General features: G+C 40.6%; 2 protein-coding genes across 4 annotated transcripts in view; both read right to left on the reverse strand.

The window, feature by feature from the left end:
- CLCN4 (chloride voltage-gated channel 4) overlaps nucleotides 1-8,310 on the reverse strand; it is a 105,069-nt gene extending 96,759 nt beyond the window's left edge. Inside the window, exon 1 of the mRNA XM_030201614.1 lies at nucleotides 7,680-8,310. The gene's annotated coding sequence lies outside the window, so the exon portion shown is untranslated. The remainder of the gene's footprint in view (nucleotides 1-7,679) is intronic.
- Nucleotides 8,311-11,862: 3,552 nt separating this feature from the next.
- The window catches only part of WWC3 (WWC family member 3), a 240,276-nt gene continuing 237,344 nt past the window's right edge, over nucleotides 11,863-14,794 (reverse strand). For all 3 annotated transcript variants that reach the window (XM_030201618.1, XM_030201617.1, XM_030201615.1), the window contains exon 23: nucleotides 11,863-12,670. In XM_030201618.1, the coding sequence (XP_030057478.1) occupies nucleotides 12,604-12,670 (67 nt within the window). In that variant the 3' untranslated portion in view covers nucleotides 11,863-12,603. The remainder of the gene's footprint in view (nucleotides 12,671-14,794) is intronic.

A 14,794-nucleotide genomic window follows, 5' to 3' on the forward strand; every position in this document is an offset into this window, starting at 1 on the left:
CTGCAGATCAGAGGTTGTGCCCCACTGGCAAAGAGTCCCCTGGTACTAAGATGAGCAGTAGGACAGAGCTGGCACAATGGTGTACAATACCCTCTTTCAGCACCATTCAAGGTAAGAACTACATTCTCTAACGTGGGTAACACAGGAAAAGGAACTAAAACTGGCTTACAAAAATGGCCACTACCGCATGGACTACAACAGGAAACACAACAGGGCACACTCTGACCCAGTTAGCAGGGGGAAAGCACCATGGGAGTACAGCCCACTACCCTACACCCACCACAATGCATTGCTGATGTGACTCTGCAGTGCACCTAACAGAAAAGGTGTCACACTCACCCGAGAGCCAAATCACAACCAGGGAAAGGCTGTCAGAGGACAGAACACATTCTGCTGTCATAGAGGTGGGTACGGCATTTGAGGCTGGCATACAGGCTGGCAAAAAAGATTTTTATTTTTTTAGTATGGGAGGGGGTTGGTGAGCACTGAGGGAGTATGGGGAGGTCATCCCCCATTCCCTCCAGTGGTCATCTATTTATTATTATTTATTTATTTTGTTACATTTGTACCCTGCGCTTTCCCACTCATGGCAGGCTCAATGCGGCTTACATGGGGCAATGGAGGGTTAAGTGACTTGCCCAGAGTCACAAGGAGCTGCCTGTGCCTGAAGTGGGAATCGAACTCAGTTCCTTAGTTCCCTAGGACCAAAGTCCACCACCCTAACCACTAGGCCACTCCTCCACTATCTGGTGAGTTGGGGCACATTTTTGAGGCTTGGTTGTGAAAATAAAAGGACCAAGTAAACCCAGCAAAATACTGCTTAACGCCGTTTTTTCCATTATCGGCGAAAGCCGGCTGTCTGGTAGCCACGCCCATACCCGCCCATGTCCCACCTTCGCTTCGCCGCCTACACGCCCCTTTGAACTTTCGCCGGTGAGGCAACGGGAAAGCGGCGATGCTGTCAAAAAAAGCAGCTTTCGATTATACCAATTTCGCCGCTTTTCCGAGATCGCCGGCCATCTCCCGATTTGTGTCGAGAAATGGCCGGCGATCACTTTCGATTATGAGCTGGATAGTATACTTCTTACAATCAGTTGACTATGTTCATTGCTGTAATTGTCTGTTGTCTATGGGGGTCTTTTACTAAGCTATGGTGGTGTTTTTAGCTCGTGGTAGAAATTAGCTGGTGGTAAATGCTGAGACGCCCATTATATTCCTACAGTGGTGGAAATAAGTATTTGATCCCTTGCTGATTTTGTAAGTTTGCCCACTGACAAAGACATGAGCAGCCCATAATTGAAGGGTAGGTTATTGGTAACAGTGAGAGATAGCACATCACAAATTAAATCCGGAAAATCACATTGTGGAAAGTATATGAATTTATTTGCATTCTGCAGAGGGAAATAAGTATTTGATCCCCCACCAACCAGTAAGAGATCTGGCCCCTACAGACCAGGTAGATGCTCCAAATCAACTCGTTACCTGCATGACAGACAGCTGTCGGCAATGGTCACCTGTATGAAAGACACCTGTCCACAGACTCAGTGAATCAGTCAGACTCTAACCTCTACAAAATGGCCAAGAGCAAGGAGCTGTCTAAGGATGTCAGGGACAAGATCATACACCTGCACAAGGCTGGAATGGGCTACAAAACCATCAGTAAGACGCTGGGCGAGAAGGAGACAACTGTTGGTGCCATAGTAAGAAAATGGAAGAAGTACAAAATGACTGTCAATCGACAAAGATCTGGGGCTCCACTCAAAATCTCACCTCGTGGGGTATCCTTGATCATGAGGAAGGTTAGAAATCAGCCTACAACTACAAGGGGGGAACTTGTCAATGATCTCAAGGCAGCTGGGACCACTGTCACCACGAAAACCATTGGTAACACATTACGACATAACGGATTGCAATCCTGCAGTGCCCGCAAGGTCCCCCTGCTCCGGAAGGCACATGTGACGGCCCGTCTGAAGTTTGCCAGTGAACACCTGGATGATGCCGAGAGTGATTGGGAGAAGGTGCTGTGGTCAGATGAGACAAAAATTGAGCTCTTTGGCATGAACTCAACTCGCCGTGTTTGGAGGAAGAGAAATGCTGCCTATGACCCAAAGAACACCGTCCCCACTGTCAAGCATGGAGGTAGAAATGTTATGTTTTGGGGGTGTTTCTCTGCTAAGGGCACAGGACTACTTCACCGCATCAATGGGAGAATGGATGGGGCCATGTACCGTACAATTCTGAGTGACAACCTCCTTCCCTCCGCCAGGGCCTTAAAAATGGGTCGTGGCTGGGTCTTCTAGCACGACAATGACCCAAAACATACAGCCAAGGCAACAAAGGAGTGGCTCAGGAAGAAGCACATTAGGGTCATGGAGTGGCCTAGCCAGTCACCAGACCTTAATCCCATTGAAAACTTATGGAGGGAGCTGAAGCTGCGAGTTGCCAAGCGACAGCCCAGAACTCTTAATGATTTAGAGATGATCTGCAAAGAGGAGTGGACCAAAATTCCTCCTGACATGTGTGCAAACCTCATCATCAACTACAGAAGACGTCTGACCGCTGTGCTTGCCAACAAGGGTTTTGCCACCAAGTATTAGGTCTTGTTTGCCAGAGGGATTAAATACTTATTTCCCTCTGCAGAATGCAAATAAATTCATATACTTTCCACAATGTGATTTTCCGGATTTAATTTGTGATGTGCTATCTCTCACTGTTACCAATAACCTACCCTTCAATTATGGGCTGCTCATGTCTTTGTCAGTGGGCAAACTTACAAAATCAGCAAGGGATCAAATACTTATTTCCACCACTGTATGGGCATCTCAGCATTTACTGCCAGCTGATTTCTACCATGAACTAAAAATGCTACCGTGGTTTAGTAAAAGGACACCTATGTTTGGCTTATTCTTGCTGTACTGTGCTTTGGGTGAATTTCTTCAAAAAGGTAGTAACTAAATTCTAATAAATAAATACCATACTGATTTGGGGACTGGCCAAAAGATATTTCCCTGTGGGGACTGCGTTATTTGGCAGCACTTATTTTATACACACAGCCCCACAAAATAGTTTAATAGCAAAAAAAAAAAAAAAAAAAGAAACCCGAATATATTACCATCTTCAGGAGTGAAAATTCCAACTTTATGACATTAGTTAGAACAGTACTCACAGAAGGAGTAGTGTGGCCAGCGGGGTTCTTCCAAAATCAACAGGAGGATGAAAAGGATGATGAAAAAAGCTTTATTCCTTAAAGTACCTGACACGGCACTGTGTTTCGGTTAAGTGCCTGCCTAAGGGGTCTTGGTACAGAATATCAATATCATAAAGCTTATGTAGCTGAAACACACGCTATCTTGAAAAAGGCGTGAAGTAAAAGGTCAGGTATGTCAATGCAGGAAAAATATGAACGTTGCAAACAAAAGTCACATTCATATTTTTCCTGTATTGACATACTTGACCATTTACTCTGCATCTTTTTCAAGATAGTGTGTGTTTCAAGTACATAAGCTTTAGGATACCAACTGAGGCAGGCACTTAACTGAAACACGGTGCCGTGTCGGGTACTTTAAGGAATAAAGCTTTTTTTCATCATCCTTTTCATCCTCTTGTTTTTGGAAGAGCCCCGCTGGTCATACTACTCATTCTGTGAATCCTTTATATGTAGTGGGCTACAGTCTTCCGCTTCTGCAGTTTCTCCATTAGTAAGAACAGTAAAATGACACTATATATGGAGATAGCATACTCAATTATTATGGAAAACAGGAGTAAACTTTATACTTAATGTTATGTCTCCAAGTTTAAGTAGGACTTGATATGAGACCATTTATTCTATGATGAAAATATCTGCAGGATTCTGCCATGTGCATTTCATATTTATATAGAAGTAATACAGGGTTCTACCAGAAGTGTACATTCAGTATATTAATATTTTTAACTGTCTTCATTATTTGTTAGATTGCAATAGTGGTAAGAGTATGTAGTAACTGCAGTTCCTCATCTTTGAGATGAGATAGACCTAAACCAAGTTTGATGATTATTCTAGCAAAGGTCAGTAGGGCTTTAGTATCCGGAAGAGTTTGAATGTGAGACCATACTTGTTTCCAGAAAACTATGAGGGGCATAATCGAAAGGGATGCCCAAGTTTTCCTGAGGACGTCCTCGCAAAACGTCCCGATGGAGGGGTGGGGAAACCCGTATTATCGAAACAAGATGGGTGTCCATCTTTCGTTTCGATAATATGGTCGGGGATGCCCAAATCTTGACATTTAGGTCGTCCTTAGAGATGGTCGTCCCTAGACTTCGTCGTTTCTGATTTTCGGCGATAATGGAAACAAAGGACGCCCATCTTAGAAACAACCAAATCCACGCCCTTTGGTCATGGGAGGAGCCAGCATTGTTTCAGTTTCTCCGACTCATCAACATTGAATACTATTTCTGGTAAATATCTTTTATTCTCTTCTCCCTATATTATTCTTTTTGCTATCTTTCTGTCACTTTCACTGTGTTATCTTTGTCCTTGTCACTGTTTCTTTTATACTCAGTCACTTAGCTGTTTTTCCTCTTCCTAGGGCTCTCTTGAATAGTGGGCGCCTTGCGACAACAGTTCTTCAGTGAAAACTTTCTACAGGTAAGTATGGACAACTTTTGTCTTCTTCCTACTTTCTGTTAAAACTCAAAAGGAGATCCTAAGCCCTAGCTAGACATAAGTAGACACCATCTCTTTGAATGTGAGTTTATTTTCCCTATCTAGTTTTCCCAGAAAATAAAATACATAGGGATCCTTTTACTAAGCTATGGCAAAAAGGGGCCTGCTGTAGTGTAGGCATGTTTTTGGTGTGCACTGGGCCAGTTTTTCCCACGTCTGGGAAAAAGGGCTTTTTTTTCAATGGGTCAGGAAAAGGGCCTGCAGTAAAACTGAAACCAGTGTGTGCCTATTTACACCAGCCATTGATCTAGTTGTAAGGGCTCACATGCTACACAGTCAGCGCATGCCAACTGCCAATTAATGCCAGAAACGCCATGCATGGTAGGAAATAAAAAAAATAATTTGTCCCTGCAGTATGGGTGCATGCCAAATCCAAAATTACCGCCAGGGGGGCATGCTAGCTTGGCGGTAGTCTTGTTTTGGTGTGTACTGCAAGTACATAGAGCCTACTGCACCTTTGTAAAAGGACCCCATAATTAGGTGTCTTCTGTCTAAACCTACCTAAGCATTAAGTAAAAATTTCTCACATATACTTGTCCATTCACACCTTTAACTCATTCAGCTCGGGGACTGACATTCCCTTTCCAAGAACCACTCTTTTTTATAACTACATCAGCTTATACTAGCAGAACGTCTTTACTCGCAGTTCTAACACTCTTGGTGACAGCATCAGCTGCTTGGTCTGCCAAGGACAGTTAGGTTCACTTTAAATAAACCGTTTACTTTCAGATGTCAGTTTCATTTTTTAATAACACCAGTTAACTTAGTTCTAGACAACTGGTTCCAAAGCCAGCAGCTTAAATATATCTGTAAACACAGAGCTACCTGTCAGTTTTCCCTTTAGACCTATGAACTCCCTAGCCTATAGCTTTTCTAAAGAGAAATTAATTATTCACCTAACCATTATCGGCACTCCCAGCTGACATTTCTGGTGAGGACATGAATAGCACTCATTCATCCTTACATTACACTCATTCTTAAAGCCAGGTCTTATTGATAATCAGGGCAAAAACTGCCTATGTACAAACCTGCCCTGGGTCACAAATTTCACAGTATAAGCACTCTGGTTATAATACACAGGAGAATTTTCCCAGAGGTCTCATTTAATATAATATTTCTTCTCATTCGCTTGAGAGTTCACTAATTTCCTGCAGGACTCTCACTATTATTTACCACTCTAGAACTTAAAATTTACTCCAGTCACACACACCGATATGCTCTCTGTTAACCACAAATCAGACCTGTCAGTTCTTTGACAATTTTTAAAGTTTAACAGAGATCAGTGAAACACTTTCCTCAAAGTCTCCCTCCCAACTGACAACAACAGGTAACAGCAGCAGCAAGAATATTTACCCAGGTTACCAGGGAAACTCAGAGAGCACATGCATTCCTCACTGACCTCCATAACATTCCACAGTCTCTGTACTAGATTTACCTTCACATTACAGAAAAAAAAATCCCTTAAATGATCTCCCTACCTTGTCAGAGTTCCCCTGGATCCTTCCACTCCCCTCACTGGCAGCTAACTAGCACTCTCCCTGCTGCACAGCTCTGCACAAGCTCTAAACCGCTCCTTGTTTCTCATGAAGTCCCAGGATTGTCTGACTGCATGGAGAAGGGGCAGGGAGAGAGAGACCCGGTAGGATTTTTTTTTTTAAACCCTGGTTATTTTAGTAAGACAAAGGAGCTCAGTATAGAAGCAGCCATCGCTTACAGAGCCAGACTCCATCCCCATCCCCATCCCCACCCCGACTAAGTGGCAATTCTATAACAGGAGTTCTACGCAGACCTGCATTTATAGAATACTAGTTTAAGCCCACATTTTCACGCCTAACTTTAGGTATGAGCACTTGTGCTAGCTCAAAAGGCTTGTGTAAATGCTAGTGCCTAAATTCTGGCAGTTAGGCACATAAGTGAATATTCCATAACACTGAGCCTTCTTCCATACATTCCTAACCCACTCAGGCCCCTCCCAAGTCAACACCTCCTTATTGTTGCAAAAAGTGTGAAGAAGGGTGCTATATTGGAGAAATAAGCCAGATACTAAAGACGAGAATCAATTTAACATACACATCATATCACAATCGCAACCAGGGTGTCACTGCTGTAGGACAGCATTTTACAAAATCAGAATACTAAAAGAAAATTTTAAGACAATCCAGGAATGTAAGACCTTTGAATTCAAAATGATGAAATATTGACACCCACCAGACAGGACTTAACAAAGATCTGGGTTTTCTATCCCATTATAAACCATAAAATTATACTGCTTTGTTACCCTCTTATCATCTAGCCATCTCTCTGTCTCTCATCCTCCCAGCTCTCCCTGTTTCTTACCTAACCCACCCCACCCTCTTCCTGTGAGAGACTGTCATTGGAATACTTTTGTGTTTCACTTATATATTCTGATATTTGTCAACATGTTCATTTCTGATCTGAAGAAGGGTTACCTTCAAAAGCTAATCAAAAATGTATTGTTAGTCCAATAAAAAAAGGTATCATCTTATTTTCTTTTCTATGTTTTGTTTCTATTTATTATCTTTAAAAAGTGGACTAACACCACTACCACACCACTTTACTTAAAAACAAACAGAATGAACAAGTGAGAACTTACAATTTGTGGTTTATTGCAACAGTGTTAGAGAGAAATATTGATTTATACACATGGAGGCAATATTTCTTACATCTTACAACAGAAATTCTGATTAATGGGTTTTTTTTTCATCAGGATATTCAGCGCCATTACTCCTTCTTAAATGGGATGGTAACAGCATGAAATAAAATTATTACAACACAAACAACAAACCAGATTCCTGAAAATCATGAGCAAATTAAAAAAGATTATCCATTGGATCTTTATAGAGACCACCCAGCCAATTTCTTTGAGAAGTATTTGGACAACAGTATTTGAAAAAACAGTATTTTGAAAACCAAATTTACTAAGTTAAAATGTCTTTACATAAGGTTCATGGCTTACCGTGTGACAATGTACTGCAAAGTACTCTCCTAGATCAGATATATATGCAGGATGACAATGACACAGTTTCAAAATAGCAAAAACATAAAGCCTGACACCACCATCACATTCAAGGAGGAAGTTAAATATAGGCTACTAACAGCTATACCCACAATGCATTTCTTGGCAAGAGCTGGAGGGAGAGTAGTCACATGGCCAGTGCTGTCTCCATGTGGCATCCCAGAATGACACACAGCTCGAATTGCTGCCCATTTGTACAGGCTGACTTCAGAGAATGAAGACACTTGTTTCAATAAAGTTTTCCACAATTTTTTTTAAAAAAGGCAGCACACTGCACTTCCCTTCTCCATTCTGTATCATCTGTAGTGTAAAGGCATTGTGCTCAATGTGAGGGTTCCCTCATCATCTCCACATCAGACTAAGAGAGAACACCACACTCTCAGAATACCAGGCAGAACAGTTGTACACAATGAAGCTGATATACAAACTTTGAAGGTTAGGCTCCTAAATGGACCTCTTCAGATATTCACTAGGGCTCCAAAAAAGTGAATGACAACAGGGGTGAATTTAAGGAAGGAAAAAAGTTAAGGGCCTAGCACTGATTTTCAGTGCTAAGCACCCAAGAGGTCCTTTTACAAAGGCGCACTAGTGTTTTTAGCTTGTGTTAAACACTAGAGACTCCCATATATTCCTATCTGCATCTAGCACACCCTAATCATTAGCATGCACTAAAAACGCTACTGCACCTTTGTAAAAGATCCCCCTAAATTAGCCTTGTAAATTTAGGTTTATAAATGGCCATCCTAAAATTTAGGTGAATTATCAGCCTCTAGGTTTGATTGAAAATTGAGGACAAATTTAGGAGCTCAGCTTTTGCTGTATTTCTTTTTTTGTTGTTGTTCTATTTTGTTTCATTTGGTTGTTTGAACATTGGCCCTGTTATTTCTATTTCTGGTAGAAGTTTCAGCTAGGAAATATAGATTTATTTTTTTTTTAACTGCCTTTCTGAAGACAGTTGTGAGTTGGGACAACATCAGCAGGCACTTTCTATCTTGCTGACATTGTGCCAGTTCGCAAAGTGAAATTCCACACATACTTTTCACCTTGAAACTTTCCATGGGCACAGCATGCCCATGGACGTTTGCACCAGTTTTTTGTGCAGCTATATTTCACATGACACAACAGGTTTGGAAATACAGCTGCATGAGTTAAAGGGGGACGGGGTTTGATATACTGCCTTTCCGTGGTTACAATCAAAGCGGTTTACATATTACATACAGGTACTTATTTTGACTCTGGGGCAATGGAGGGTTAAGGAGACTTGCCCAAAGTCACAAGGAGCTGTAGTTGGAATCAAGCCCAGTTCTCCTGGTTTTCAATTCACTGCATTAACCATTAGAGCTACTCCTCCACTCCTTTTTGGATGCCTACTTCAACACACTCCCAAGAACACTTCCTCAGAATGTGGCAGAAGGTACGTGCACCATAGAATATATATTTGTACACTTGCCAGCATATATATTATTACATTAGTTCCGTATTTTTACTTTTTTAGGGTTATCACCCTGATGCAGGGTTATCAAAACATGGCTGTGTTGGTGACAGACCTAAGTAAACATTCAAAAGGTAAGTAAAAAAAGTTTTTTTGTGAATTAAATTTAAAATTCAGATTGGAGTTATTAAGTTTAAATAATGCTGAAATTTAGATTTTAATGTTTGAAGAATATATTTCACACTAATATTTGTAGAGCTGATGATGATCTAGGTAAAGCACAGGGCTGTGTACCCTGTGTGAAAGGAGTTACCTCCAAGGCTTGGTTAGTATGTGATATAAGAGTCTACTACCTAACATATTCATTCATAGGTTTTGCATTGGGATTTTCAATATATTGCCATATAAAGATAAGCAGATATTTTATTTCTCTATCTTTATACCTGATATTTAGTCACCCTATCTGTTTAGATAAATGAATAACAGACATTTAAGTTAGAACTGCAATTTTTTTGGATAACATTATTCAGACAGCAGTTGGATATCACTTTTATCCACAAAATGTCTGGTCCCACCCCTGTAATGTCTCTAATCTTGCCTTCTCCTGCACAACGTTTGGCCTGTTGCAACCGGCAGACCCAATTTTTGAAAACATAGGACTTAGACAGTGAGCACCCCATGCTGACTAAACAAGTCCATTAAAATATCGACCCCTTTGTGATTAGGTAAATGCCTTGGCAGGCAGGAGTTGTACAGATTCTCCAATATTGCAGAATGATGCTATTCTGCTCAACCTCAGCCATTGCTTAGAATTCTATTTGCAACTCTGAGGTCAATCATGCATGTAGAAACACGTTGTTGTTTTTTTTTTGCAAACTACTGATGGAAGACTCTGGCTGAAATATGGTTCTCATTCACAGCATCAAAGAACCTTCACTAGATTAAGACAGAAAAAAAGGGATGACTTCAGTTTTTAGGTGGCTTTTCTTGCAGTGGAATATCCACATACATCTATAGTTGAATTTGGGGGTGGTCATAATTGAAACATAAATTTGAATTTGCATACCCATTTCTAGAACAAAGGCAGCACCCTGTTGATACCACATATCTGTATATTTAACAATTACATTTACACAAAGAGGCATCATGAAAATATGAAGGGGAGAGAACAAACAGCTTCTCTCCCATTTTACTACTACTAATCATTTCTATAGCACTACTAGATGTATGCAGTGCTGTACACATTATATGCAGGTACTTTCTTTGCCCCTAGAGGGCTCACAATCTAAGATTAGTACCTGGGGCAATGGAGGGTTAAGTGGCTTGCCCAAGGTCACAAGAAGCATCAGTGGGAATTGAACCCAGGTTGCCAGGATCAAAGGCTGCTGCACTAAACATTGGCCCACTCCTCCACTCCAATTTTGTGTCTGTAGGAAAAATAATAAATGGGACTAAAGTTGTAGCGGTGATTGAAGTGAGGATGACTGACATAGGAACATAGGGGATCTTTTACAAAGCAGCAGTAAGTCCAATGCGGGCTTACCACTCGTTAATCCAGAACTACCGCTGGCCCAATGCCCCGCCTGCCCAATGCCCCGCCTGCCCATCGCTGGGTTACCATGGGAGCCCTTACTGCCACCTCAATGGGTGGCGGTACATGCTCCCCGCCGCGTGGCCATTTTTGGGGGGAGGCATTTTACCCACTTCGGTAAAAAGGGCCCTGGCACATGGGGAAAACGACCCACGCCACTACCACTGGGCCCTTTTCCCCACAGCTTAGTAAAAGGACCCCATAGTTCTGCAAGAAGAACCACTGAAAAGTTAAGGTTAGGATGTCTAAAACAAAATAATTCTGTTTCACCCACCAAACTTTCATCTCCCCACACTAGGGTGAAAGACACATGAATTTCATATTCCTCAAAGTGGAATACAAGCACCCCAACTTGATGGATTCTGCTCCTGATTGTCTTAATACTGGAACCATCTCTCTTTTTATCCACGTTATTCCTTTTTATTTTTTTCCTACACTCTTTATAGGCCTTTGTCACCAAGCTTCTCAACTAACATCTTTGCAGCTCACATTCTCCTTCCTAGTTTTGAATTTGGCCTCTACTTTGCTCATGCTATCCGAGCATATTTATGTATTTCATATATAAAGCACTAAAAAGGCAACTTCATAAAGACATCATGCATATATGATGGCACATGTGTGTGTAAAATGCCTCTTATCAAACCACCCGACACATACAAGTAAACACAATACCAAAAAAGCAGGTTATTTGTACACAATTATTGTATAGGTAGGTGATTTACACGACTACTTTATAAAATAAGCAGAAACATGCGCTAATCCCAGATCTTATGTACTTAGGTAAAACGGCCCCTTAATAATGACATTAAAAATGGAAATGAAAAAGATACAGAGGGGTGGAAATGTAAGCGGTTTCTCCAAAGGCTAACTTTCGCCTTCCATTATCTGCCCAGCATTTTCCAATTAGAGGGGGGATGGAGGATGGCAGCAGAGGAAAACAAGTGAAATTCTCAATAAATTTCTATTTACCCTTGAAAGAGGATACCATCTAAAGTTTTTCCTTACAGCATGCTGTAATCCCAACAGTTACAATCATGCACCAACAGAAACACAAGCAATCCAGTCTATGCTTTCTCACAGGACACAGGACTCAAGTCCGCAACATTTAATGATGTCTTTAATTCATATGAAAAACATTGCAGGTGATAATATTTTGAGAGGTTACAGAAGACAGTGCTGAAGGATACAGTGTAAATAATAAAGGTACAAACAGTAAAAGCTGATGAAAGTGAACGGGCCCAGCACATAATATTTTCAGTTTAGGTATCAGAAACTAAGTAAGCTCAGCCGATCCATTCAACTATGCAACAAAATACTGAGGAGAAACAATTCAGTCTTAAAATACATCTTAAAGCAGGTATTTTCCTTCAAGGAAAAAAATAACAGTATAAATAAATTACAATACAGTGAAGTGGCCTGAACTTACTTTGTTTCTGCCTTCCAGCCTTTATTAAGTCACATAAAACAGCTTAAAAACTGCATAATCTCTTAACAGGAGAGCTGATTTTTTAAGTGTTTTACTCTTTTTGTATAAAATAACTTGTCATCAGAGATGTCAAAATGTCACAGCAAGGATAAACCAGGCCTTGCTGCAGTCACTAGAATTATAAAATATATATATTTATATGTATATATATTTATATATATATATATTTATGTACACACATGTATAGATAAAGATATGTATGCATATATTTTGTTTGCCTTTATTTTTATTTTTTTACAAAATGTGTATATCAATAGCTCTTGCAACAAACCTTTTAGAGATAAATTTACCTAGTCTACTAATTTCAGAAAAATAAAACGAACAGATAAATACTTCATGTGTACAATGTAGCATATCACACGTCGTCAGCTGGCAGAGGAGGTACATTAATTCTTGGTCTTGTAAAAAATGTGATTTTTTCCCTGTCAATGGAAGCAAAGAGAGCTAAGATTAGAAAAATGCATAATTCAGTGGTGGGTGGTTGGGGGTAGGGTGGGAGAACAAGAGCACAGGAGAGGGCAAGTATAGACATCTCACTAGCACAGCCCTATCTCACTTTGGATGAATGAAAATTTATATCAAAGTGACTGAGTGGCACAGATGATCACCACACAAGAGAAGTGATTAAAATCATGTCTTGTATCTATGTAGAAAACTCAAGAGGGGGGAGGGTTAAAAGTCCACTACTTGTGTCTATGAGAAAGTCATTTCTCCTCCCATTGCCTCAGGTACAAACTTAAGATTAAATATACTGACCTGTGTTAATGTAACAACACATATTATTAGTAAATGGTTTTCACTGACAATAATGGGGCCTGTATTAAATAGCAACAATGTGAATTAACATAGTACGTTTAGCCCTTAGATTCATAAATCCTTTGGGGGCAGGGAAAATACCTACTGTACCTGAACATAACTTATACTGAACTCAGGTTCAGAGGCAAGAAATCAAATTCAAAATTGACAGAATGTTTTATTGAATGAATACATCTTGAAAGCATTTCTTCTCCTATTATACCATACTTGTAAGTCTATTTCCTGAACGAAAAGAAGGTGTTTAGTGTCTTTATCATAGTAACATAGTAGATGACAGCAGATAAAGTCCTGCGTAGTCCATCCAATCTGCCCAACAAGGCAGCCAGAGCCACACCTGCTACATCATGTAGGTTACACTCCTTCATGATCAGATAAAAAACAGGGCAGCTGCCAATTCGTCACAATGCCAACCACATATAGGCAGTTTTTGGTTGATGCAATCTTAGAAGAGTGGTTTTATTTTATTTTTATTTATTTGATGTTTGTATCCCATACTTCCCCAATGTGATTGGTTTCAATGTGGCTTACAACGAAATAAGAGGAGACAATTCTGACGGTAAAAGTAGGATCTGACTGTTGTTCGAGGCAGAAGATGATCCTAACGTGGAACCTTGCATGACGTAGCTATAATTCGGGTTCTTTTTTTCCCACATGCATCACCTTGCACTTGCTCACATTAAACATCATCTGCCATTTAGCCGCCCAGTCTCCCAGTCTCGTAAGGTCCTTCTGTAATTTTTCACAATCCTGTCGCGAGTTAACGACTTTGAATAACTTTGTGTCATCAGCAAATTTAATTACCTCGCTAGTTACTCCCATCTCTAAATCATTTATAAATATATTAAAAAGCAGCGGTCCTAGCACAGACCCCTGAGGAACCCCACTAACTACCCTTCTCCATTGTGAATACTGACCATTTAACCCCACTCTCTGTTTCCTATCCTTCAACCAGTTTTTAATTCACAATAGGACTTTTCCTCCTATCCCATGACCCTCCAATTTCCTCTGTAGCCTTTCATGAGGTACCTTGTTAAACGCCTTTTGAAAATCCAGAAACACAATATCAACCGGCTCCCCTTTGTCCACATATTTGTTTACTCCTTCAAAGAATTGAAGTAAATTGGTCAGGCAAGATTTCCCCACACAAAAGCCGTGCTGACTCGGTCTCAGTAATCCATGTCCTTGGATGTGCTCTGTAATTTTGTTTTTAATAATAGCCTCTACCATTTTCCCCAGCACCGACGTCAGACTCACCGGTCTATAATTTCCCAGATCTCCCCTGGAAACTTTTTAAAAACTGTGTGTTACATTGGCCACCCTCCAGTCTTCCAGTACCACGCTCGATTTTAAGGATAAATTGCATATCACTAGCAGTAGCTCCGCAAGCTCATTTTTCAGTTCTATCAGTACTCTAGGATGAATACCATCCGGTCCAGGAGATTTGCTACTCTTCAGTTTGCTGAACTGCCCCATTATGTCCTCCAGGTTTACCGTGAAGTCAGTTAGTTTCTCCGACTCGTCCGCTTGAAATATAATTTCCGACACCGGTATCCCACCTAAATCTTCCTCGGTAAAGACCAAAGCAAAGAATTCATTCAATCTCTCCGCTAAGTCTTTGTCTTCATTGTGTCACCCTCTACTTCCTGTTGGTACTCAAACATTTTTGAGTGCCATTTATAGAATTTCCCCCTATGTCACTTACACATGCCCTTACAGAAAAGCACTTAGGG

The sequence above is a fragment of the Microcaecilia unicolor genome, chromosome 4 (genome assembly GCF_901765095.1).
Source record: "Microcaecilia unicolor chromosome 4, aMicUni1.1, whole genome shotgun sequence".
NCBI lineage: Eukaryota > Metazoa > Chordata > Amphibia > Gymnophiona > Siphonopidae > Microcaecilia > Microcaecilia unicolor.